The sequence below is a fragment of the Mustela erminea genome, chromosome 20 (genome assembly GCF_009829155.1).
Source record: "Mustela erminea isolate mMusErm1 chromosome 20, mMusErm1.Pri, whole genome shotgun sequence".
Taxonomy (NCBI): domain Eukaryota; kingdom Metazoa; phylum Chordata; class Mammalia; order Carnivora; family Mustelidae; genus Mustela; species Mustela erminea.
The window spans coordinates 31,439,401-31,465,215 of NC_045633.1; the positions used below are offsets into that span (position 1 = coordinate 31,439,401).

At 49.7% G+C, this 25,815-nt stretch overlaps 2 protein-coding genes across 6 annotated transcripts in view; one reads left to right on the forward strand and one right to left on the reverse strand.

Moving 5' to 3' along the window:
- Window positions 1-13,723, reverse strand: part of GJC3 (gap junction protein gamma 3) — a 35,859-nt gene extending 22,136 nt beyond the window's left edge. Inside the window, exons 1-4 of one of the 5 annotated variants that reach the window (XR_004281956.1) lie at window positions 13,494-13,723; window positions 12,250-13,232; window positions 11,822-11,903; window positions 11,314-11,741 (exon numbers count right to left, since the gene is read on the reverse strand). The gene's annotated coding sequence lies outside the window, so the exon portion shown is untranslated. Of the gene's footprint in view, window positions 1-10,681; window positions 10,716-11,313; window positions 11,742-11,821; window positions 13,233-13,493 lie in introns of those variants that run through there. The other 4 variants (XR_004281957.1, XR_004281955.1, XM_032328306.1 and 1 more) reach the window with 4 other exon arrangements.
- On the forward strand, window positions 8,705-14,304 carry AZGP1 (alpha-2-glycoprotein 1, zinc-binding). Its single transcript, XM_032328304.1, has 4 exons — window positions 8,705-8,880; window positions 11,055-11,315; window positions 12,920-13,195; window positions 13,723-14,304. Exons 1-4 carry the CDS (start codon window positions 8,805-8,807, stop codon window positions 14,076-14,078), a joined length of 969 nt encoding a protein of 322 aa, XP_032184195.1. The 5' UTR covers window positions 8,705-8,804; the 3' UTR covers window positions 14,079-14,304.
- Window positions 14,305-25,815: the final 11,511 nt, after the last annotated feature.

Genomic DNA, 25,815 nt, shown 5'->3' on the forward strand with positions numbered 1-25,815 from the left:
TGACCTTCTGCTGCCCCACAATGGGACTCACACTTGACCCATACCTCAAAGTGTTCTCCACTTCGGCAGGTCCTTAACCTGTGACTTCCTTTATACAAGATTTTCCAGATCTAGTGAAGTCTTCCCCAGGTCTTAGGTCCTGCCCGACTCCCAACAATCAGACCTTCTTTCTCCATGATTATAAAGGCAGGAAGCACTGGGGTCCTAGCACCAAGTGGTGGGGATGGAGGACAAGAAGAAAGCCAAGTTCATAAGACCAGGTTCATAAGACCATGATGTCTTTAGATATCATGGACTATTCCAAGGAGAAACGATGACAGCAGACTGAGTGCTATGCTATTTCCACAAGCTCAAGGAGCAATCCCTAGTAGGCATGAAAACAGGAGTTAGCAGGAAAGAAATATCAGAACCCCAATAATCAACAAAAAACACAGGTAAAAATATGCAGAGACTCTGTGCCCCACCCCACCCCACAATGCATCTCTGCCTTCCCTGTCATATTCCCTTCCTCACTTCCAGACTCTCAGCTTTTACATGGGAAGCGGTGTCAAAATCAGCACTCATCCAGGTAGAACTGACCACACCCCGACCCATCTGAGGCTGATCCCACTTTAGAAAGCATCAGACTCACCCCTGCGCAGGGTTGGTGGGTAGAAAATGAGCGACTTTGGGGTCATTCTGACCCCATTCTGGGGTCATCCATGTGGTGGCTCTGCTAGTCACTAGATACTTGACAGTGGCTTAATCAAGTGACTTAATCATCTGGACTACTTTGCATTAACAACTCCTCTTAACAGTTATTGTGAGAATTCCAATTTTTAAAAACTGGCCTGTGTAAGGTGCATGTGAACAAGGGATGGCATTTCTCTCGACCCATCCTGTTTCCCCCATAGCCAAGGACATTGCTCAGCATTTACAGTCTTCTCATTAAACACGGTCCAGAGTTCACAGTCCATTCAGAGTTTTCCCTGAATGAATTCCTTTCCATCGACTGTTACAGCCACATGGAACCCAAAGGATCCTCCAGGCTATTTTACATAAGAGGAAGCGGACTCAGAATGCATCATGTCTGTGGGTCATACAAACTGTAAGATGCCAAGCAAGACAAGGGGCCAGTTCCTCAGACCCCATAAGTTGTTGATACCAAGGCGCAAAATTAGGAGCAAAGAGTGGGATTCAAGAACAAAACATCCCCATATCTGCAAAGAATCTCCAGGAGGATGAATCAGGGAAAGAGCCTGGACTATGTCTCCTACGCAGGCATGATTAAGGCACAGAGGACTGGAAAGGACTTTGCCTGGGACAGAAAAGTTGAGTTCAGAAGTCATTAGTGACAGAGGTGACAGATAAAGAGAGAAAGAGGAAAACACTAGGTGATTATAATAGATGGCATTTATCAAGGAAGGACTATGTCCCGGGTACCTGTGATCATATTTGATTCACACCCCGAAACACCTCTGTGACAAAGCTATTACTATAATTAGCAATGAGGAAACTGAAGCACAGAGGAATTATCTAATTTGCTGAAGGTTGCAAATTTAGTAGGTGGTGGTGGAGCTGGGATCAAATGCAGACAGGCTGTCCATGAAACCAGGATCACTAAGCAAAACTTCCACCGTGTTAAACGTTACTGTTTTGAACAATCAGAAAGAGTGAAGAGGCAGCCCTAGGTAGGGATTATATTGATCCCAGAGAGTGCCTGTTCAGAGGGGATAAAATAACCGAGTGTTATTGAAAATGGGTGGGGTTGATGAGGACGTCTGGAAATTGGGGATGGGGGAGAATAGTAAAAGAATAAAGGAGCTCACATAATCACTCTACAACCCCACAACTGGACAGCTGAACTCTTCAGTTGAATGCAAAGAAAAATTGCAAGTAATATAAAGATTAAGAATAGGTTTTTATTTGGTTTTGGAACACCTACGAATATTGTTGTGTCGGGTTCCGTCAATATTCACAAGATATCCAAGGAAATAAATTCTGTTCAACTGACAGAGGAGCGTCCGCAGGTCTGATGTCTCGCTCCCAGCCACGGGTAAGCGCCCTCTTGTGGCAAATGGGATATCACCTCTAAGGCTCAAGAAACACCCATCTGAGTGGCAATGTCTGGCTTGGACCAGAAGTAAGGACACTAGGTGTGCAGGTCCGCCACAGCTCCAGGGGGCCAGCAGTGAGGGCTAGATCACCCTGTTCGCCCTGCGGTGGTAGACCAGCTTTCCCAAAATTGCACCAGCATATCAGTGCTGCTCACTTCCTTCTCTGCTCAACCCCCCTCTACCAAGACTGGAGCACACAGGCGGGTTGGTCACCTCGGCACACAGAAGCCCCTCTGCCAGCAGGGATCCAAATGCAGAGGGGAGGGACATGGGACCATCCCCTGAGGCAAGGGCTTGTCAGAGTTTGGGATTTAACCCTACTGGAGCCCATATATTAACCTGTTATTGTTTCATGGATGCTGGCAGAAGACAGGAGAACTCTGGGACATAGACAAAGGACTGTGGGTCGTGGCAAGGCAAGCAGTATGAGCATCATGTTGACCAGGGTTGCCCTGCACCCCTAAATCCCAGACAGTAACTCTAAAGGAATGCAAGTGGATGCTCCACAGGCAGTAGGCTTGGGGTACGATCAAGGAACACTGACCTTGAGGAATGCATGCCTTTCCAGTGAGTTATCATGAATCCCATCTTTCTCCAAAAGTCATCTCTTAAGGTCGCTCACTGCAAACACTGCCCTGAGATATGGCCCAGATAAAGATCACACAAGGCTTGGCGTTGTAAGAACATGCAGGAAACTCAAGGCCCATGGCAGATTGCCCTGCCCCAATGCACCCTTGACCGTGCCACCCCCACCTCTGTGCTGGGTTAACCAGTTGTCGGTGCGAGCTCTGCCGCTCACAAAATGATTGCTCCTACTGGTGAGGCAGGGTCACATCCAAAAGGCGCTCCCACATTTCTCTTTGGTGACTCTCTGCGTGTGTTGAGACAAGATTAATATGATTGGTGAGGAGGTTGCTGTTGAATAGAACATAGAAAGATGGGGCGCCTGAGCCTGGGTGATTCAGTGGGTTAAGCCTCTGCCTTTGGCTCAGGTCATTATCCCAGGGTCTTGGGATCGAGTCCTGCATCGGGCTCTCTGCTCAGCAGGGAGCCTGCTTCCTCCATTCTCTCTGCCTCTCTGTGATCTCCATCTGTCAAATAAATAAATAAAATCTTAAAAAAAAAATTAGAGCCCTGAGATCAAGAGTCACGTACTCCACTGACTGAGCCACCCAGGCACCCACTGAAAAATTATTTTATTATGTTTTAAAAGATTTTATTTGTTGGGCGCCTGGGTGGCTCAGTGGGTTAAGCCGCTGCCTTCGGCTCAGGTCATGATCTCAGGGTCCTGGGATCGAGTCCCGCATCGGGCTCTCTGCTCAGCAGGGAGCCTGCTTCCCTCTCTCTCTCTCTGCCTGCCTCTCCATCTACTTGGGATTTCTCTCTGTCAAATAAATAAATAAAATCTTTTTAAAAAAATAAATAAAAATAAATAAATAAATAAAAATAAAAATAAAAGATTTTATTTGTTTATTTATTTACTTGAGAGAGAGAGAGAGTAAGGAAGAGGGAGAGAGAATCTGAAGCAGACTCCACACTGAGCGCAGAGCCTGACTTGGGACTAAATCTCACAACCCTGAGATCATGACCTGAGTTGAAACCACGAGTTGGATGTTCAACTGACTAAAGAATCCAGGCACCCCCGGAAATTTATTTTAAACAAAAAACTAACTCAACCGTCAACTGCTTTTATAGCTTTATAGGCTAAAATCACTAATAAAAAAATGTTAAGAAACAGAACAGAGATGGAAATGAGGCCAGACTAGCTGGCGGCGGAGCAGGGGCTACATTCAGGGTCTTGCTCCTTCTGCAGAATTTGAACTGAGAGCTCTAGAGTAAAAAATTTTAAAAGCAGGGTAGTGTTCTGGAGATGCACCTACGACAATGAACGGATTCATCAAATTCAACAAAGAAATCCTAGCCTGCATGACCTTGGACCCTGTAGACCTGGACGCCAATCAGAAGTAGGAATCTGAGAACATCCCAGTCAAGTGGCTGAGGCCTGCCTGGAGGATGAAAGCCCTGATATGCTCGGAGGGATCACCTGCTCCCGGAACTAAGTGTTCAGTGCTCCCTGTGTTCTACTCACCAGCAATGAGCAAGAGGAGGGTCAAGAAACCTTGACAAGAGGGGACATAGCATGTCAAAGACCCAGTGGAAGAGAAAGAGGGCTTCAAAGTATAGAATGATGTTCCTCAGAATCCTACTTAACCCACTAAAAATATATTTTTTTAAGATTTTATTTATTTATTTGACACAGAGAGAGAGAGATCACAAGTAGGCAGAGGGTGGAGCGGGGGGGAAGCAGGCTCCCTGACGAGCAGAGAGCCCTATGTCGGGCTGGATCCCAGGACCCTGAGATCATGACCTGAGCCAAAGGCAGAGGCTTAACCCACTGAGCCACCCAGGTGCCCCTAACCCACTAAAACTAATTCTTAAGGGACGCCTGGTTGGCTCAGTTGGTTAAGCGGCTGCCTTCGGCTCAGGTCATGATCCCAGCGTCCTGGGATTGAGTCCCACATCGGGCCCCTTGCTCGGCAGGGAGCCTGCTTCTCCCTCTGCCTCTAGCCTGCCACTCTGTCTGCCTGTGTTTGCGCTCTGTATCTCTCTCTCTCTCTCTAACAAATAAATAAAAAAATCTTAAAAAAAAAAAAAAAACTAATTCTTAAAAGCTCTGCATTCAGGACAAGAATGCGAACAGGGAAGGACATTGCCGGCTCACTCCTGACCCTCAAGGAAGGTACCTAAGTTCAGATTCTGTCCTTATCTTGAGCTCCCCAGGGAGAAACTTGCCTGGTTAAGCCCCATGGAACTTTTGCTTCTCTCTCTCATTCGTAGTTTTTCTCATGCCTAATTGGGTGCACAACATGTGAAAATACTGTCTTTGATACTTGGTCATGGAAGAGAAACCAAATAACTCAGAAGGGAACAATTCAGCCAGTGGTATTTCAAAGCAACTTCTGGCCCCTTGAACAAATTTGAAAAAATCACATGACAGGAGAAGAATTTCAGATCAATAACGAAACCCAAAGTCCACAGGAACAGGCCAAGCTAAGGCAGACTGGAATGCGAGATCCCACCCCCTCCCACAGCAAGAGAGATGGGTTGGGGTGGGCAGGGGGAGGGAACCTCTGGAGACCCCAGTCCTGGCCAGCTGTGGGGGAAGGGAAGAGGGACCCAGAGCCACTCAGACACCCAGAGAAGTTTCCTGGAGGGATTCAGATTTCAGAGAAGGAAGTGAAAGCCAAGACAGCTGCCAAGAAGAGAGAAAAGATTGTTCCTGACCAGTGGGGCGTGAGTGGCAGAGGGGAGGGCCACAGGGGCCTGACAAGGGACATGAGTGATGGTGGGGATGGGCTGTGGGCATCACTGGGCACACCAGGGAGGATGAGGGGCCTAGAGGAGCAAATGCGGATCCTTCCACGAGCACCTCCTGCCCGCCCAACAGAGAACCAGCAACAGATTCTCCTGCAGGCAGGACCAAGTTCAAGTGGGCTCTGAGAACACCCCACCCCAAGAGGACCTCATTGCCACAAACTGTCTTCTTCTTGGCAATTCCTCAGCCACTTTGGAATTGCATATCGCTCTATATTGGCGGACCACTCTGCAAACAGCCCATCAGCCCCAAGTGTACGTGGGAAGACCTGTGTTTCCATGTAACTGACTCCCTTCATATCCTCCGTATTTTATTTTATGCATTTAAAATTATCTTGGGGGTCGCCTGGATGGCTTGGTCAGTTAAGCATCTGACTCTTGATTTCCGCTCAGGTCTTAATCCCAGGGTCTTGAGTTCAAGCCCTGCGCTGGGCTCCATGCTGGGTGTAATGGAGACTACTTTAAAAAAGAAAAAACTATCTTGAAAGAAAATAAAGTTTTAAATTTAAAAAAAAAAAATTAATTATCTTGAGGTTAACTGGCAAGGGAGGAGATGACAGAAAAGGCCAAGAACCACTGAGTAGAGGGTGGGGTACGCAGAGCCCACAGGATGTTAGGGGCAAGACGCAGGAGTGGGATGTGGCTCATTCATTGGATGGTATTGGATATTCGTTGGATTGGGGCCCTCCAGAACCTGATTCCAAACTCCCTTTTGAATTTGTCACCCCACCTGTCCAACCCCTCAATCTTCATGAGCCCAGTTTGCACCAAATTGGCCTTAGTGACCCTCACATAGGTCTGGCACCATCTCTTTTTACCTTTGCTCATGTATCCATTGGTCTATTTTTGTAAGTGTTATTTGATTGTCTTTCTCTCTGTCAAGCAATGGGCCAAGCACTAGGGACAGAAAAACGAACACGACAGACACGATCCCTGTCCTTACACAATTTGTCCTTTATCTGCCAACAGAATTTGGCATTTCTGAGGCACCTCGCTGACTCAGTCGATGGAGCATGCAACTCGGGATTCTGGGGCTGTGAGTTCGAGCCCTGGACTGGGTGTAGAGGCTACTTTAAAATAAGATTTTTTAAGTAGTCTCCATGCCTAGCGTGGAGCCCAACCTGGACCTTGAACTCAAAACCCTGAGATCAAGACCTGAGCTGAGACCAAGAATTGGACATTTTAATTGAACACAACTGACTGAGCCACCCAGGTGCCCCTAAAATTGAAATTTAAATAATATTTAAAATACTTAAATAAATAATTTAAATAAAAATTTAAAAATATATGTGTGTATATATATATATATATATCCTGTTCCATGCCCTGTTCAACCACAACATCTCCCATGCTGCCTTTTTCCTGACTTCCAGATTTGAGTTCCTTCTCTAATAATGTCTTATTGGCATGATCATAGGAGAGCGGCAGGAAAGTCCTGACCCCTCTTGGTTATTAGATTTATTAGGTTTTCGGGGTGCCTCAGTGGCTCAGTCAGTTAAGCGTCTGCCTTCAGCTCAGGTCATGATCCCAGGGTCTGGGGATCGAGTCCCGCATCTGACTCCCTGCTCAGCACGGGAAACTGCTTCTCCCTCCCACCCTGCCTGCCTTTCTGCCTACTTGTGCGCTCTCTCTTTCTCTCTCTCTCTCTGATAAATAAATAGGTTTTTGTAATTAGGTTATGCAACCTGATTTTCTGTTGTTCAGTTCTAACCATTAATCAGTGTTGGGTTTTCGTGTTTCATCCTTGCAATTGCAAAAGACAAAAGATTCTTTCCACACTGTCAGAAAACTGCCTGATTTTCAGGCTGTGCTTGAAGTCAGTAATTCTTGCTTCTGAATCTACACTCTTTTTCTTCAGGCTCTCCAGCGCTTCTGGACTCTACCTTCCCAGGCTTTGGTCCCTGATTTCCTTAAGCCCTTCACACTGTCCTATGGTAGCAGCTGCTTAGGACCTAAAATCTTGCCTTCATTGAGCACTTCCCTCTGGCCGACCACAAGAGATAACTCAGGTGTTTAGCCCTCCGCAGAGTAAAACCACAGCCTGCAAGAAAGTTCCCGAAACATCTGGATCGTGTCTTCATTCAGCCACAGTCCGGCCCCATGGTCAAGTCCAGTTACCCTTCCTCCATCTCCCTGTCCCAGTTTCATTATCAGTCAGGATCCTCACTTGCTGAAACGGAATCTATTTCTGACTTGAAGCAGAAAATAAACAGATTTATCGGTTAGCCCTCAGAATCAACGGAGAGACGGGAAAACCCCGACTCAGAGTTAGGCGGGAGAAGCACAGGGGAAAATCACGCCACAGAGCAAGTCCTGTGAACACACACCGCTGCGAGCTGTATGGACAAATGGCACCCCCTCACCGGACGTGGGAACCCCTACAGCTTGTAGCCCCGCGGCTTCCAGGACACGGCAGTGACAGCCGCTGCTGAGCTCCCCAGAAAGGGCCGCCCACCTTTGCCGCCTTCTTTGCTTCACTAATACCAGCCTCAGCATCCGGGGCACCAGCGTCTGCTGGACCGAGCCCAAAGGGGAATCAGGCTTCTTCTGCCTCCATGATGGAAAGCCCTGGATTCCCCCAAGCATAGAAAGGGGTTGGGGTGGGCGGGCAGGGGTGCCTGGCTGGCTCTGTCGGTTGAGGATCCCACTCTTGCTTTCGTGATCTCAGGGTTGTACGATCAAGCCCCATGTCCGGCTCTTGGTGCTCAGCTAGGGGTCCGCTAGGGGTTCTCTTCCTCTTCCTCTCCCTGTGCCCCTCCCCCGCACGTGTAAATACACACACTCTCTCTCTCAAATAAATAAATAAATCTTTTTTTAAAAAAAGAAAACATTAGGAAAAGGAAGGAAGAAAGGGAGCCAGAGATGTGGATGTGCTCTGTGCAGAACGCCAGTGTGCAGGGTGGGACCCCCTCTCTGGCCATGTGCAGAGCTTTTCCAGAGGGCGTCTGACAACACCCCAGTCCCCCCACTGAAAGGAACACACACCCCAGGCATCTGCCACTTAACAGTCCCCCTCCCTTCCTCCCTCATCCACTTGCATTCTGTCACCCGGGGGACGCACAAAGTCCCAGCCTGCAGCCAGCTGTTGTGGCTCTCAGTCTACACCCTGTCCGTGAACTGGCTGAGGGCCACCTCTGCCCAGGGTGGCTTGTGCACCCTTCTCTGTCACTGTCAGAGGAGGAGCCTGTCCTGCAGGCTCATTGGCTGTGAAGTCACCTTTCCCAGGCTGGGCTCACAGCCCAACCATTCCCATAACTACACCTGGCTTTATTTCCAAGTAGTCTGCTCCGAGCTCTACCACCAGGGCAGTCCAGAACCTTCCCGTCAGGCAGCATGGACACAATGGTGTCTGTCCTGCTGTCCCTGCTACTTCTTCTGGGGCCTGCAGTCCCTCAGGAAACCCAAGCTGGTGAGTAAGGAAGCCAGGGTGGCTCTGAGGGACAGATGGGCTGGAGAAGGACCTCTAGTGCAGCGGAGATTCCCAAGGATACTGTGGGAAGAGGTGTCCCAGGCTGTCACCTAACTCAGCTCCCAAACTTCAAGAAGGATTGAGGGAGCCTCTGGAGTCATGCTAAATGAGGCTTTAGAGAATCAGAAGCTAAAACCCTTAGCTTACAAAGGAGCAAAACCAAGACCAGAGAGGTGAAGTGACCTGGCCAGGGTCACACAGCCAGGACAGTGCAGGAGCCACACGAGTAGAACATCCTGTTCCCTCCTTTCTTCCAGTGGCTGGATGAGTCTGTCTGGCTCACAGAGAGAGAGGGAACAACCCTAAGCAGCAGATGTGAAGGCAGGTTAACTGCAGGGTTGTAGAAGGAAATCTGTCCCCTCCCCCTTGCCATCAGACCACAGTGCTGCCCATTAGCCCTGAAGGCAAGTTAGGGGGAAAGAAGCCAGCTGGAATCTGGGAAGCACCAGAGTCCACACTAGAATAGGAAAACGGGCTGTTTCATGGCCACCAATTTCAGGATGAAGAAATGAAAAATAAACTGTGCATGTTTGAAATTTGTGACACTTAAAAGCTATGAGAATATATGTTTTATTTTAAAATGCTAATCAGTGGGGCGCCTGGGTAGCTCAGAGGGTTAAAGCCTCTGCCTTTGGCTCAGGTCACGATCCCAGGTCCTGGAATTGAATCCCGTATCAGGCTCTCTGCTCAGCAGGGAGCCTGCTTCCCCCACGCTCTCTCTGCCTGCCTCTCTGCCTACTTGTGATCTCTCTGTGAGTCTAATAAATAAATAAAATATTTTTTAAAAATTAAAAATAAAATAAAATGTTAATTGCATCCTACACCAAAATCTGTATTAGTCAGGGTTCTCCAGAGAAACAGAACAAAGATATATAGATATATATAGAGAGAAAGAGATTGATTTTAAGGAACCGGCTAGCACAATTGAAATCTGCAGGCTGGAGATGTGGAGAAGAGTCAGTGTTGTTGCCTTGAGTCCAAAGGCAATCTGAAGGCAGAAAGGCAGAATTCTTCTTTGGGGAACTGGGCTTCTTTCTTGTGGCCTTCAACTGATTAGATGAGGCCCACCCACTGCTAAGGGTAATTTGCTTTACACAAGGTCTAAAGTTAATCACATTTAGAAACTAGTCACCAAGAATAATTTCAGCACTTTATCTAGGAATCTGCCATATGACCTCCAATGTTATTAACATCAATATGAATTGTATCACAAATTAATTATTGGAAATGCTCCCTGCTCTCCAAGTCCCTGCCAAAATGCAAAGTGCAACCCTGGGAATTCTGAGATCCAGATCCTGCTCTTACCTTGTGCCAATCCATTCTAAGTCATCTCCTGAGTTTTCTGGTAAATTCTTCCTATGCATTCGAATTCTATGTCTTAGACTAGGTTATGCTTCAGTAACAAAGTTTTTAGTGGCTTACCCTAAAAAATGTTTATTTCTTGCTCGTGTAAAGTGAAAACAGACAAGGCAACTTTCCTGTCTTCCCTGAGGTGACTCAGGAATCTGGCCTATTTGCATCTTGGGACTCCTGTTTTCATCCTGAAGTCTCCACAGTCATCACATTAAAAAAAAAAAAAAGAAGAAAGAAAGAAAGAAAGAAAGACAGGGGCACCTGGGTGGTTCAGTCTGTTAAGCATCTGCCCTCAGTTCAGATCATAATCTCAGGGTCCTGGGATCGAGCCCCATGCCAGGCTCTCTGCTCAGTGGGTAGTCTGCTTCTCCTTCTCCACCTGCCTGCCTCTCTGCCTACTTGTGCTCTATATAAATAAAATCCTTAAAAATAAATAAATGAATGAGCAAATGAGTTCATAGGGCCTCAGACCAGAAAAAAGACATCATTCCCTCTCACATCCCCAGAACTCAATAGCATGATCCCAACATACGTACAAGGAGGCTGAGAAATATGATCTTGTGTGTCAAGAAGAAACAGTGCAGTGAAAACACAGAATGGTGTCTAAAGTACCATTCCCAGGATAGACATAGGGCCCTTTTCACTTGAATGAGCTTCCAGAGGGGCCCAGAGGCCACGGCCCCCTCCCTGGCCTTCTGCTGCCCCACGTTGGGCCTCCCCTGCATGGACCCCACACCTCCAAGTGCTCTCCTCTTTTTCAGGGCCTTACTCTCTGAGCTTCTTCTACACTGGGCTCTCCAGGCCCAGGGACGGCTTCCCCAGCTTCCAGGCCACAGCCTACCTCAATGACCAGGATTTCTTTCACTATGACAGTGAAGACAGGAAGGCCATCCCCCAGTACCCCTGGAGCCAGATGGAAGGCCTAGAGGACTGGGAGAAGGAGAGTGAACTCCAGAAGGCCAGGGAGGAGATCTTCATGGAGACCCTGACGGACATCATGGACTACTACAAGGACAAAGAAGGTCAGTGAACAGGGGACTGCTGGGGGGGCGGGGGTGTCTTAGCTCAACGGGCAGCCCTGCAGGGGTAAGTGGAAAGGGGTCAGCAGGATGGAAATAACAGAGACGAGGGTAGAAATTCGCAGGCACTCTGCATGCCCCCCACCCCACAGCGCACCTGCATCCCCCCCACCCCACAGCGCACCTGCTCTCCTCCTGCCCCATCTTATCCCCATCCTCACTCCCAGGCCTCGGGTCTCCCAGGAAGTGACGTCAGAGTCAGCGCTCATCCAGGCACCCCTCACCTCTCCACCCCACACTCCGACCTGCCTGAGGCTGATCCTACTTTAGAAGGCATCAGGCTCCCCTGCCTAGGGATGTCAGGGAGGGAGGGAGCTAACCCCAGAGTCAATCAGATCTGGTTCGCATCGTGTCGCAGCCAGTCATTAGCTGTTTGACGGTGAGCATGTTCTTAATAACCTGGTCTGAACCCACGAACCGGAACCTCCAAGAGATTCCATAAAACTTACCTCTGCCAATTGCATGAAGGCTAGAACCTCGTCGGTCTTGGTCTGCCTGATCGTCCCATCACCTGGGACGGCCACGAATAACCTGCTCCGGTGAAATATATTGAATGATTGAGAGAAAATGCCTCACACAAACCGTGGCCCATACTGGGAGCTCAGCAGGGACTGACTTCAAAGCCACACACTGATAGAGTTACATGAAGTCCTGAAGACCTTCCTGACTGTAAGGAACAGACTCGGGAGGCCTCATGGACTTATGGTAGGAGGAAGATGGGGAGCCGGGACACCCCCACCCCCATCAGCACCTACTGTGTGCCGGGCACGGGTGCTGACGCCAGCTGGTAGCGCTCCCAGCAACCCTCTGAACCCGTACATGGCCGCTGCTGTTTGCAAGCGGAGAAGACCAAAGCAGGGGGAAGTTAAACGCTCACGTTCAAGCCAGGTCGGCGCTCAGAGAGATCTGCAGTTTGAGCCCAGGGAGCTTGAGATCAGAGCCTGAGCCCACAGCGCTAATCGGTATCAGGTCCCCACCGGTCGTGTCCCCCCTCCCAGAGGAGGCCAGGTTCCAAGACTTGTGGCTCCCTGGGCAGAGAGGGGGCTCAGAGATTCCTGATGAGGATAGCAAACCCCAGGAAAGAGTTTACTCAAGTGGTGACATCCACTCCACTTAGAACAGAGGAAAAAAGGAGAGATTAGGGAATCTGTGTTAAACTCCAAATAATTTCTGTTTAACTTGGAGATGGCACTTCAGTGTGGTTCTGTGGGGTTCCTAAGAACCCCCAGGGTATTCGCAGTTCACTAACCGCGGGAACAGGGGAGCTGGGAACAGGGTATGTGGTCTGGTCTCCCTGACCCTCCCCGCCAGGAAGGATGCATTTTAGCCCAGAGGGGCCTGAAACACCAAACCAAAGCACCTTTCCATCTTCTACTCTATGACTGGCTCATAACCCATTCACCAAAACATAGGGACCACGTGCTTAGATCTCCAAAACCTTGCTTCCTGTTGTTTCTGCAAACTGGGTAGCAGTGAAAGTTATTAAAACACAGTGCAGTGCGTGCCAAGCTGACTAACTTCCCCGGGGGTGGCCGGGGAGGGTGCAGGGTCTCACACCTTTCAGGGAATGTTTGGCTGTGAGCTGCGGAATGACAAAAACAGCGGAGCATTCTGGAGGTACGCCTATGACGGAAGGAACTTCATCGAGTTCAACAAAGAAATCCCCGCCTGGGTCCCCCAGGACCCCGCCGCTCTGATCACCAAGCAGAAGTGGGAGGCGGAAGAAGTGTACGTGCTGCGGGCCAAGGCCTACCTGGAAGAGGAGTGCCCCGCGATGCTGCGGAGGTTCCTGCAACACGGCAAGACCTACCTGGACCGACAAGGTACCCCGCTTCCTCTGTCCTGCTCCCCCGAGCTGAGCTGAGAAAGACCAAGGTGATCTCAGGCTGGGAGTGGGGTTGGGGGGTTTGGGGGGATCATCTGCGGCCAATCCCACGGTGGCGTCTCTAGGACGATGCCTCCAGGCAGAGCCGTGCATGAAGGCAAGTGTGGGAAATGCCTGCCTGTCAGAGCCTGGTTGTCGCAAGCCTTGGGTTTGGGAAGCAGTGAGAAGGAGGGCCCTGCAGAGCAGGGAGGGGTCTGATGGATAGAGCCACGGGAGGAGGCAGCCCCAAAACTCACCCAGACGTCTGGGAACGGGACGGGGAGCCCAAGGCCAGCGGCGGTCATTCCACGATCCAACGGGAGGCTCCTGGGAACCCTCGGCCTTCCCTGATCTTCGCCAAGTTTCCCTGGGGAGACAGACACAGAGCTTGGAGTTCTGCTCATCACTGACGCCCAGAAAGGGGAGGGAGCAGGGAGCCATCGAGAGCGAGCAGGCTCTCGCTCTCCACGCTCTGTCCCTCCGCAGATCCCCCCTCCGTGTCCATCACCAGCCACGGGACCCCGGGAGAAACTCAGACACTCAAGTGCCGGGCTGATGGCTTCTACCCACGAGAAATTGAGCTGCACTGGATTCATGGGGGCGATACACAGGAGACTGAGTCAGGGGGAGACGTGCTTCCCAGCGGAAACAGCACTTACCAGTCCTGGGTGGTGATGTCAGCTTCCCCACAGGACGGAGCCCTGGACTCCTACTCCTGCCGCGTGAAGCACAGCAGCCTGGCCCAGCCCCTCACTGTGCTGTGGCCCGGAGCGAGGGCTGATGGCTCCGAGGGCCCCCAGGGACAGGAGCCACCCCACCTCCTGGCAGGAGAGACGAGCTAGGGGTCCGAGCTAGGGGTCCGGTGGTGAGTTCAGACACTCGGAGGAGGGAAGACTCAATACCGGCCCCTGAGCTGACTCTGGGCTGAACTGACTTGCAAAGCCCCATGATCTGATCTGTCTGATCTCATCGAATCAAATCAACAGTAATCCCCTTGCCTAGCACCCAGTGTAGAAAAGCATTTTTAAACGGACATGATATAAAAATGGGAGTAGATATGACCCTTCATCCTGTTTTCCTAAGCCTTCATTCATCTGAAATTCTTGCTATCAACTCAAAGCATCCTGCCCTGGGGGACAGGGGGGGTCCCTCTGTGCGTGGCGTGGACCAGCTGGGCCCTCAGGCCTTGTTCAAGAGCCCACTGGGGACATCTCCTCTGTTGTGAGGTTATAGACCCTCTTTAACACAAACCCATGTCTCTTCTGTGCCTCAGTGGTCCAGACACACCTCCTCCCTGAGACGGAGCCCTCCTCCGTTCCAGGGGCTTGACCTTCTGCACACCTTTGGGTCTTGGAAACTCCCCAGACCATAGCTAATTGGTTTCCTTCCAAATTCACTTGAATGTGTTTTTGTTTTGTTTTGTTTTGTTTTGTTTTTTAACCCAGTTACCCACCACCCTCCACAGGTTTAAAAACCCCAAAAGACACAGCAGGGCTCCCACACCTGACCTTTCTATGGAGCCCATTTGTGGGCTTTCCCTCCCCGGCCTGGCCTCCAAGCTGAGCTCCTTAAGGAAATCACCCCGAGCATCCAGAACTCTGAGCCAACCCTTAATCTTTCTTGAGAGCCTGAATGTGAAGGTTCGACTTGTTATTTTTGATACTTTGACCCGGTACGGAAATCAAAGCGGAGGAAATACCTCCTCAGTCTATGCGAAATCCACATTCCTCTCCTCTGGAACCGGATGAGAAGAAACAAAAAACAAAAAACAAAACTCCTGTTTGAACAGTAGAGGCTGCAGAGGGAAACAATCCACATGGTCAAGAAGGGAAAATATAGCCATGGACAGATAAAGAAAACAGATAAAGAAAACCACATGACGGGAGAAGAATTTCAGATCAATAAGGAAACCCAAAGTCCACAGGAGCGGGCCAAGCTAAGGCAGACTGGAATGCGAGATCCCACCCCCTCCCACAGCAGGAGAGATGGGTTGGGGTGGGCAGGGGGAGGGAACCTCTGGAGACCCCAGTCCTGGCCAGCTCTGGGGGAAGGGGAGAGGGACCCAGAGCCACTCAGACACCCAGAGAAGTTTCCTGGAGGGATTCAGATTTCAGAGAAGGGAGTGAAGGCCAAGACAGCTGCCAAGAAGAGAGAAAAGATTGTTCCTGACCAGTGGGGCGTGAGTGGCGGAGGGGAGGGCCACAGGGGCCTGACAAGGGACATGAGTGATGGTGGGGATGGGCTGTGGGCATCACTGGGCACACCAGGGAGGATGAGGGCTTAGAGGAGCAAATGCGGATCCTTCCACGAGCACCTCCTGCCCGCCCAACAGAGAACCACCAGTGAGGGCATCTGGGTGGCTCAGTGGGTTAAGCCTCTGCCTTCCGCTCAGGTCATGATCTCAGGGTCTTGAGATCAAGCCCCACATGGGGCTCTCCGCTCAGCAGGGAGCCTGCTTCCCCCTCCCCCTTTGCCTTCCTCTCTGCCTACTTGTGATCTCTCTTGGTCTGTCAAATAAATAAATAAAATCTTAAAAAAAGAGAGAGAGAGAGAACCAGCAACAGATTCTCCTGCAGGCAGGACCAAGTTCAAGTGCTCTTTGAGGATGTCCCACCCCAGGAGGACCTCATTGCCACAAACTCTCTCCTTAGCCATTCCTCAGTCACTTAGTACTACCTTGTCTCTCTCGAAGATTCCTCTGGAGACAATTCACCAGCTAGACATTAAGGATGGAGGGCTTGGGTTTACGCAGGAGATGTCACCAGGGTATAGGACTTAACTGTAGTCGCTATTAAGGTCCTCTCAATTTGGCTGAACGCTGCCTTTCAACCCTCCTTGTCACTAGAACTTGACAAACAGATACATTTAGAGTTCTCCATTTCCTTTGCTCATGTATTGGTGCATTCACTCAAGAATTCTATGTTGAGTATTTATTTTCTGCTTTGGTACTCTAATAAATACCAAGCAGAACAAGTGGGTGCCTCCCCTCCCTGCATGGAGTTTACCCCACTTCTGCTTTTTAAAACAATACCCTCCGTCAAGGCTCAACCCACATCTTACCTCCTCCTGGGACCACCACCATGATCACTAGTTCCAACATAGACTCGTCCATGCTGTGATGTCTCTCAGAAATCTCAGGGAAGATTTCCAGAAAGACAATGAGTAAAGCCAATGACCACACCATCTCAGCATCCCAGACCATTCTCCTTTTTGTTCCTTTTCCAAGCGAAAGGAAAAGAATCAAAGATGGGTGTATCTGGCGTGTTTGAAAGGCAGAATAAGGACCAGTGGGTGGGACCATCATGAACACGAGGAGAGTCAGAAGATGTTGAAAAGGCTGGTAATGGTCAGATCCGGCAAGGAAGGCATGGTTAGCCTTGGGAAGGAGTTTCTACTGCCAGTGGCCTCACCTGGTAGGTTCTAACCAAGATGGCAATAGGATTTACTTTAGTTTTTTGGTTTTTTGTTTTGTTTGTTTTCTTTTTTTAAGATCTTATTTATTTGAGAGCGAGAGAGAGGAGGAGCAGGGAGAGGGCCAGAGGGACAGGGAGAAGTATCCTCCCCGCTGAGCAGGGACTCAATTCTTGGATGCTGAGATCATGACCTGAGCCGAGGTTAGAGGCTTAACCCACTGAGCCACCCAGGCGCCCCTGCTTTAGGGTGTTAAAACATCGCTTTGGCTGCTGTGTGAGGAACGGACAATGGTGACACAAGGATGGAAACAGGGAGACCAGAAACAAATCCGGGAGAAGGACTCGCACTGGAATGGACTGGGATGGGCGCAGCTGTGCCGGTAGCAAGCAGCCAGAGTTCAGGATACATTCTGGACGTCAAGCCTGAAGGATTCGCAGATGGACCCAACGAGCCCTGAGTTTGCCGAGGGGTTAGCCATGAGCTGTGCGGAGAAGACCGGAGCGGTGACTCAAATTCTAGTCCCAGGTCTTGGATCTGAGTCATTTCCGGGGGTCCCCTCCTGGCAGGCTGTGTCTCACGCAGCCTCCAGCCTGAGCCCCCCCGGGATGGCTCTCACGCCACCTGATCCCTACTGCCCCTGGAAGCTTCCTGCTTCTCACCTGAGGACACATTTTCAAGATGACCCACCCGGAATAGAATACTCCCAGTCCCTGCCCGGGTTCCCAGTGTAACTCCCCGCAGAGCCAGCCTCCAAACCAGTCCGTGCTAGTCCTTTCTGCTGCTTCCTTCCTCGCCCTTACAGCCGAGATCTCTGTCTTCTCTCCCACCAGCCCTAGCTGCAAGCTAAGGTCCCAGTTTCGCCCCCACGTTGGCATCCTCCCCTTACTGGACCCCACCCTCCCTGCACACTCTCGGACGAGCTGCTCCTTCCAGACGCTTCTCCACCCCGGCCCTCCAGACGCGGCTTCGGCGTGGTCCACGCGCCCCCTCGTGGTGGAAAGACAAAGGTGCAGGCTGGTCGCGCTCCCCTGGGCGGGGTCTCCCCCACGCCTGAGGGCGAGGAAACGTACACGCACGCCTGGAACCCACGAAGCCAACGTGGCTGGGTTTATATTCCTGACAACAGCAGAGCTCCGAGAAGCAGAAATGCTTTCAACATGGTTGGTGAATTACTGCTTTCGATCATTCCTAAACTAAGAGCCAGCAGAGAGAGGAAAAGATCTACTGAACGCTTCCGTGAAGCCCCTTGGCCCTGCTCCTGCCGGTAGCTGCCCCAGAGTTTGTTTCCTTCTGCAGACCTGATCCGTTGCTCTCTGGCCTGCTCTGGTTCAAGGGCTTGCGTTTGGCTTTGAACTTCAAACCCCAGTGCCAACTTCAGGGAGTTACCTTACTTAATGAAACATTAGCGCATTCCCATTAATGTCAAGAATAAAACAGAATCCCTATTTCCACAACTATTCAGGATTTTTCTGGAACTTCTAAATTAATTCCTTAACACAAAAGGAAATGAGAAGTTCAAATATTAACCACCATGAAATGAACTGACGCTTATTAGCAGACGCTCTGCCTTCCTACCCACAACACTCAAGAAAATCAATGGCAGGGGCGCCTGGGTGGCTCAGTGGGTTAAGCCTCTGCCTTCGGCTCAGGTCACGATCTCAGGGTCCTGGGATCGAGCCCTGCATCAGGCTCTATGCTCAGCAGGGAGCCTGCTTCATCCTCTCTCTCTGCCTGCCTCTCTGCCTACATGTAATCTGTCTGTCAAATAAATAAACAAAATCTTTTTTAAAAAGTAAAAAAATAAAATCAATGGCCAATTCCCTGAAGTAAGTCAAAGACTTCAGAAATGTGAGTGACAAGCAAATACACAAGATCAATAGATTGCATATATACCAACAACACATCGTTGGGAAATATTAAAGAAAAAAGGAAACCCAACCACAATCTCTTGAAAAGGAGTACAAATAAAGTGCCCAGGAATGACTAGATGTTTTCCTCCAGGTTGATGGGTCAGTGGAGCATGGCAGCTCTTGATGTCAGGGTTTTGAGTTCGAGCCACGCGATGGGTGTGCAGCCTACTTTAATTAAATAAATAGGGTTTTTTTAAAAAGATTTTATTTATTTATTTGACAGACAGAGATGAGAAGCAGGCGGGGGGGGGGGGGGGGGGGGGAAGCAGGCTTCCTGCTGAGCAGAGAGCCCTACGCGGGGCTCGATCCCAGGATCCTGGAATCATGACCTGAGCCGAAGGCAGAGGCTTTAACCCACTGAGCCACCCAGGTGCCCCTAAATAGGGTTTTTTTTAAAGAAGAAGAAAGAAGCCCAAAGCAAAAGCAAAATGTTTCCCAGGTAGTAATGTTGCTTAGGGACCATCCAGGTAGACAATTTCCTTAAACTAAAGCTGCCTGGCTGGAAAATTAAATATTAATAGCTGTACGTTAATAGTTGAAAGGAAATGTGGGAGCCTGAGGGTGACCCCAAAATAGTTTCCGTATACATGGTGTTCTCACTTCTCTATGGACCATTGACTGCCTTGCCTTATCTCAGTCATGCTGTCCCACAGGTGCCTCCTAGGCTCACAACACCTGCCGGGGGAGCAGTCCGCTTCCCTGGACCCTTGAGCACCCAGGCCTCACTTGGGCGAGTCAGTGTCAGTGTCAGATTTCCTTCTCAGGCTAAGCGGCAGAACTGTCCCCTATCAAGATTCAGAAAGATATTTTCTATCTAGGCGGTAGGCTCCGCTGCAGCGGCACCGTATTGCCACGAGAGGGCACTATGTGCCATGCTAACGGATTGGGAGAGGTTCTCCCAGGAGCTTTAAGGACGCGTAGGGCTCATGAGAAGCCTGGTTGGCGCGGCTTCCCAACTATGTTTCCAGATCCCTTTTATAATTAGGAGGTCATCTCACTTCGTTTTCACAGCTGCCCCCCCAAACATTTCCACCTGAATATCCTGAAGACCCCTCAGAATCGCGAATTCAAATACCAGCGTGATCTTCCCCCTCCAACCCATCCCTAGAAGAAACCAGAACAATTTCCCCTCTTCCCCTACCCCCTCCCTACCCACTCCCTCCTCCGTCTCCCCGCTTCTCCTCTTCCCTCTTCTCCCGCTCCTCCCTTTCCCCCTCCTCTTGATTTCTCCATCTCCATTGAGGGCATCCTTACCCTCCTAACCATCCAAACTAAGACCTTTCGTTCCTGTCCCCTCCCTTTCGTCCCAGACAGCCTAGATGTCACCAAAACCAAAATACGCTCTCACTCCCGTCCTTTTCTGCACCCAGATCGCTCCTGTCTGACTGTGCCTCCCTGGGGTAGTGTGCGGTCCTCCCCAGTCTCTGGCCTTTCCTATCATCCTTGCTGCCCTGACAAAACAGGTGAGATCATGTCATTTCCTTCTTTAAAGGTCAAGAAAGGTGGAAAAACCCAAGTGTCCATAGAAGAGTGACTAGGTAAACAAAATGGGGTCTAGCTGTACAGTGGAGTATTACGCAACCTTTAAGAAGTAGGAAATTCCAGAGGCACCTGGGTGGCTCAGTCAGTTAAGTGGCTGCCTTCTGCGGAAGTCGTGATCTCAGGGTCCTGGGATGGAGCCCCACATCGGGCTCAGAGGGACATTTGATTTACCCTTTCCAAACTCTGCCTCCGCTGCTGTTTGTGCTCTCTCGAATTCTCTCTCTCATATAAATAAATAAAATCTTTTTTTTTAGATTTTATTTATTTATTTATTTGACAGAGAGACAGAGATCACAAGTAGGCAGAGAGGCAGAGAGAGAGAGGAGGAAGCAGGCTCCCCGCTGAGCAGAGAGCCCGATGCGGGGCTCGATTCCAGGACCCTGAGATCATGACCTGAGCTGAAGGCAGAGGCTTAACCCACTGAGCCACCTAGGTGCCCCAAATGAATAAAATCTTAAATAAAAAAAAAAAAAGGTAGGAAATTCTAACACATGCTACAACACGGATGAACCTTGAGGACGTCATGCTAAGGGACAGCAGGATTGTCCCTTGGATTCTTCCAGAATGAACTGTTGGACCCAGATAGTTTTATCTATAGGCCAGGCTTTTGAGACAACTGCCCCAGCACGTGGCCAAGGATGTGACAGAGGGATCTACTTCTAACATATGCTGGTTTGAACTAAACCTTTAAGTCACACTTCCTTGGTCTCTCATGTCCACTTTTTTAAAGATTTTATTTATTTATTTGACAGGCAGAGATCGCAAGTAGGCTGAGAGGCAGTCAGAGAGAGGGGGAAGCAGACTCCCCGGTGAGCAGAGAGCTGGATGCGGGGCTCCATCCCAGGACTCTGTGATCATGATCCAAGCTGAAGGCAGAGGCTTTAACCCACTGAGCCACCCAGGCGCCCCTCTAATGTCCATTTTTAATGAAGGGAAATTTCTGGGTTGAGTTTACTTTTCTGAGTAGATCTTTCTCCTGAAAGCAAGGAAAGTTTTCCATCTTCGTTCTCTACTTGGGAATAGCTTTGCCTAAAAAGTAAAAGGCTGGCATTCAGGTTTCGAAACAAGGCTTTTTGGCTTTGGTTACTGCAAATTTGTGGAAGTTGCTTCGTGCCACTAAGGGGACACACCAGCGGGGAGTTAGTTAGCTCCGGCGCCGCTGCTGGATCTTACAGATCCTATGTGAGCACTCCAGGCAAATTATTTATGCTCTTGGGTTTTGTTTTTGTTTTTTAAAGACTTTATTTATTTATTTATTTATTTATTTATTTGAGAGAGCACGAGCAGGGTTTTGATTGGCTCAAGGCATGATCTCAGGATCCTAGGAATCAAGCCCTTCTGCGCGGGGGGTTGGGGGGGTTGCTTGCGATTCTCTCTGTCTCTCTCTCTCTGCCCCTCTCCTGCTTGCATGCATTCAAGCTCTCTCTCTCTCAAATAAATAAATCTTTAAAATAAAATAAAATGTCAGCCATCAACAAGCTTGCGGTTCTGCTGCTGCTGTCGTCAGTCTGATTAGCCCATCAGGACCCAAAGAACTAAAATAGTGCTTCCTGATGTAAATATAATGCAAGCACGTACGAAACATTAAAGTTTCTGGTAGCCACATTTTGACAAGCGGGAAGACACAGGTGGAATGAACCTTAATGCTATATTTTATTTAACGTGGTATGTCCTAAATATCACTTCCACATACACATTTTAAAATTATTTTAAAGCTATTCAGTGATATACTTTGCACTTTAAAATTAAAATATTTAAATTATTCATTTTAAGTGTTATTGATGTATCTTAGGTTTACCTCCCTTTTTTACATATGAAGTCTTTGAAATCCAGTGTGTGTTTTACATCAGAGGACACCTTGATTGCAATTAGACTCATGTCACGCATTCAGTAGTCACATGTGGGGACCAATGCCTATGCTGTTGGTAAAAGTCGGATTAGAATCTTAAGCCAAAGAAGATATTAACGAAGAACATTGCCAAATCCAAACCCCCCACTGATCAAACAGAATGCAATGACTTTTCACAAAGCTGCATTTCTAGTCCTACTGTGGCAAGAGCTGAGGAAGGAGGTCACATATTTGGGTGACCGTTTTCCTCTGCTGTGAATTGTTTAAAGCCAAATGAAGTCTTTTTTTTTTTTTTTTTTTTTTTTTTTGACAGATAGAGATCACAAGTAGGCAGAGAGGCAGGCAGAGAGAGAGGAGGAAGCAGGCTCCCCGCTGAGCAGACAGTCCCACTCGGGGCTTGATCCCAGGGCTCCATCCCAGGACCCTGGGATCATGACCTGAGCTGAAGGCAGAGGCTTTAACCCACTGAGCCACCCAGGCGCCCCAGTCCCTTTTTTTTTTTTTTTTTAAGGTTTATTTATTTGGGGGGTGGGGGAGAGAGAGAAAGCACACGTGCATGAGCCTGAGTGGGAGAGGCAGATGGAGAAGGAGAGAGAATCCCAAGACCGCTCCACACTGAGTACAGAGCCCAACAAGGGGCTCCATCCCAGCACCCTGAGATGGCTGAAACCAACAGTCCGACGCTTAGCCAACTGAGACACCCAGGTGCTTCCCATTGCTCCAATGAAGTCTTGAACCTTCTTTAAATGTATTTTTCCCCAGGGTAGCTTTGCTAATGTTTCTTTAGGCTTGAGTTACAACTGGAAGCATCCCCCCATATGCTAGGATTTCTGACCAATGTAAAATTTTCAGATGTGTAAGAGGTCCTGATAACTGCCTGTGTGCCTTTAGCCACATTTACTATTTTCAGGCGAGTCCTGAAAATAGTAAATGTATTTTACTATGTAAAATGGCTAATTGGGTTTTCCTCCAATGTAATTTTTTTTTTCTAAGTGATCTCTACACCCGACATGGGGCTTGAACTCACAACTCTGAGATCAAGAGTTGCTTGCTCTACTGACTGAGCCAGTCAGACATTGTTTAATTTTTTCTTTTAAGAGAATACATAGATCCCCCTACCTCCATTGAGGTATAATTGACATATAACATCGTGTAAGTTCAGGATGTACAGTGTGATAGTTTGATACACTTATATATCGCAAAATGATGACCACCATAGGATCAGTGTCAGACTTTCCTTCCTTTTTCAGGCCAAGTAATACTCCATTGTATGCATAGGCCACATTTTGTTTATATCCATTGGTCAGTAGACACTGGGTTGCTTCTGCTTTGCGGCTGCTGTAAATCATGTTGCTATGAACGCGGGTATACAATATCTCTTCACACCCTTGGTTTAAATTCTCTGGGGCATACACCCAGCAGCGGAATTGCGGGATCCCATGTTTTGGATCTTTTGAGAGCTGTCCACTGTTTCCCACAGCGGCTGTGCATTTTTTTTACCTCCCCACCAGCCGTGCACAAGGGTTCCAATTTCTCCATTTGCTATTTGGAGTTTTTTGGTTTTTGGTTTTTGGCTAGTAGCCATCCTCATGGGTAGGAGATGGACTTCTCTGAATTCTTGCACATTCCATTTGGTCGATCTTGGTGTTTTGTTTTGTTTTGTTTTAATATTTATTTATTTGACCGACAGAGATTACAAGTAGGCAGAGAAGCAGTCAGAGAGGAGGAAGCAGGCTCCCTGCCGAGCAGAGGGCCCGATGCGGGGCCGATCCCAGGACCCTGGGATCATGACCTGAGCCAAAGGCAGAGGCTTTAACCCACTGAGCCACCCAGGAGCCCCTGTTTTGTTTTGTTTTTAATCTTTTTTAAATTTTTGTGGGTTTTTTTTTCCATTTGGTCGATTTTTGAAACTGTTCCATATTTCCTGCCATTTTCAACACGTCGGTTTTACATTTCCAGGGCGTTCATTTCGGATGAGAGGCAGCCCCAGGCAGGGGCAGGGGCCCCAGGCCGCGGTGGCACAAGTCCTGGGTTCTGACTGAGCTGTCGCCGGGAGACCCTGCGCAGCGGAGAAGTTTCTCCAGGGCTCGTTTGCTCCTCCTCTGCGGGAAGCCAGCAAGATCAATAACTACATCGCGCTCCAGCCCCGCAGCGGAAACGCAGGCCCGGATACAGGTGAAGTGGACATTCTCCCCCACAGGTGAGTTCCTGGATTCGAGCTCCATTTTTTTCCTTTTGACTCATTTTGCTGCCCCAGGCTGGGGTACACGCCCCCACCCCGGGAGTACTGTCCGGGGTCTAGCGTGGTCCGGTCCCGGACGCCCAGCGAGCCTGGGGAACCACCGAGAGACGAGACCTCCCGGGTCCTAGAGAGGGCGCCGCTACAGGCCGACGGGGGCGCACTTCCGGCCTTTGTGTGTTTGCGGGTGACGGCGGCCCGGGGGGGTCAGTTCTCTGAGCTTCGGCCGCCGGGGTCCCTGCTGTCGCGTGGCTCGGCGCTACCCCCTCCCCGCCCCGGGGCCGAGGCAGACGCGCAGCGCGGGGCTCGGCGTCACCTGGGGGACCCCTGAGGAGGCCCGACTGTCCCCGCGTACCGGCCTCGCCATCCCGTTGTGCCCTCGGCCGGCGAGGAACCTTCCAAGACTAGGGGTGCGGTGGGGGCGGGGCCCGCGGTTTGACCGCTCGTTCTTCCCCAGAATGCGGGCCAAACCCGCTCTCTGCCTGATCCGCGTTGCTGCGCAGGGCGGGTCGTTTTTGAAAAGAAACGGTTGTTGAACTGCGGGACGGGCTCTGGATCCCTCGACTCTGCGTTTTCATGGTTCCAGGCACACTTAGCACCCCGCGCTCTGGGCGAGGACGGGGAGGAGGAGTGAGGACTCACTAGGCTCTCGCCTGTCCCAGCCGGGGGGACCCTCGCAAGGGAACGGACGGGTATATACGGACACGGCGTGAGATGCACCCGAGAGCGGGCGCGGAGCTCTCCGGGCATCCGGGCGGGGCGACTCGGTGAGGCGGCTGCTAGCGCGAGGGGGGCTGGGGGCGCAGCTGTGGAACCGCCTACCGGCCTGGAACATTCCAGGTGGGGCTGGAGCAAAAGCCCAAAGGTGGGAAGGTGCGGGGGGGGGGGGGGGGAGCTGCCGGGAGAGGGGTGAATATTTCAACACCATCCGGATCAGTGTTAATTCTGTGCTGGGTTGTGGAGATTACAGAATGTGTATGACCACAAGGCCCCACCCTGGAGATTGTTAAAACGCGTCTGCTGGAAAGAGCCGAGACTCTTAAAAAATAAATAAATAAAAGTAAATAAAAACACCTGGTTTTGTTTTCTAGAGGTAGTGTGGATTCCGCTTAACAGGCTGTGTGACCTCGGGCAATTTTCTTAATCTTTCGGATCCTCAGGTCCTTGTTTCTAAAGGGGGATAATAATAGTATTTAATAGGGACCAGTGAGTGCGGTAATAACTATAAGCACCTGCCTGAAATGTGTGGCAGGTCCTCAAGGTTCTCCTAGGATAGGATGGAATAGGATAGGATAGGATCATCCTATATCTTTCCGCACTTGAGTTGAAGTGATGGCCCTCCTTATTTTTTTCTTGTACAGCCCAGACATCTGGCACTTTTCTTGGTGTCTTTCTTTTTTTATTATTATTACTAATGTATAATGTATTATTTGTTTCAAGGGTACAGGTCTGTGTCTTGGTGTCTTTGTTTCTGTTCTGCTTTTTCAAGACTTTTGTTTCTTTGACTAGACTTTCTCCTTTCATTTCTTTTTCGGGCTTGAACTCAAGTGTATTCTTCTTCTTCTTTGGGCTTATATACAGACCTTTCTGCTGAATTGTGATCTATGCGTCCCTAAGAACTTGAT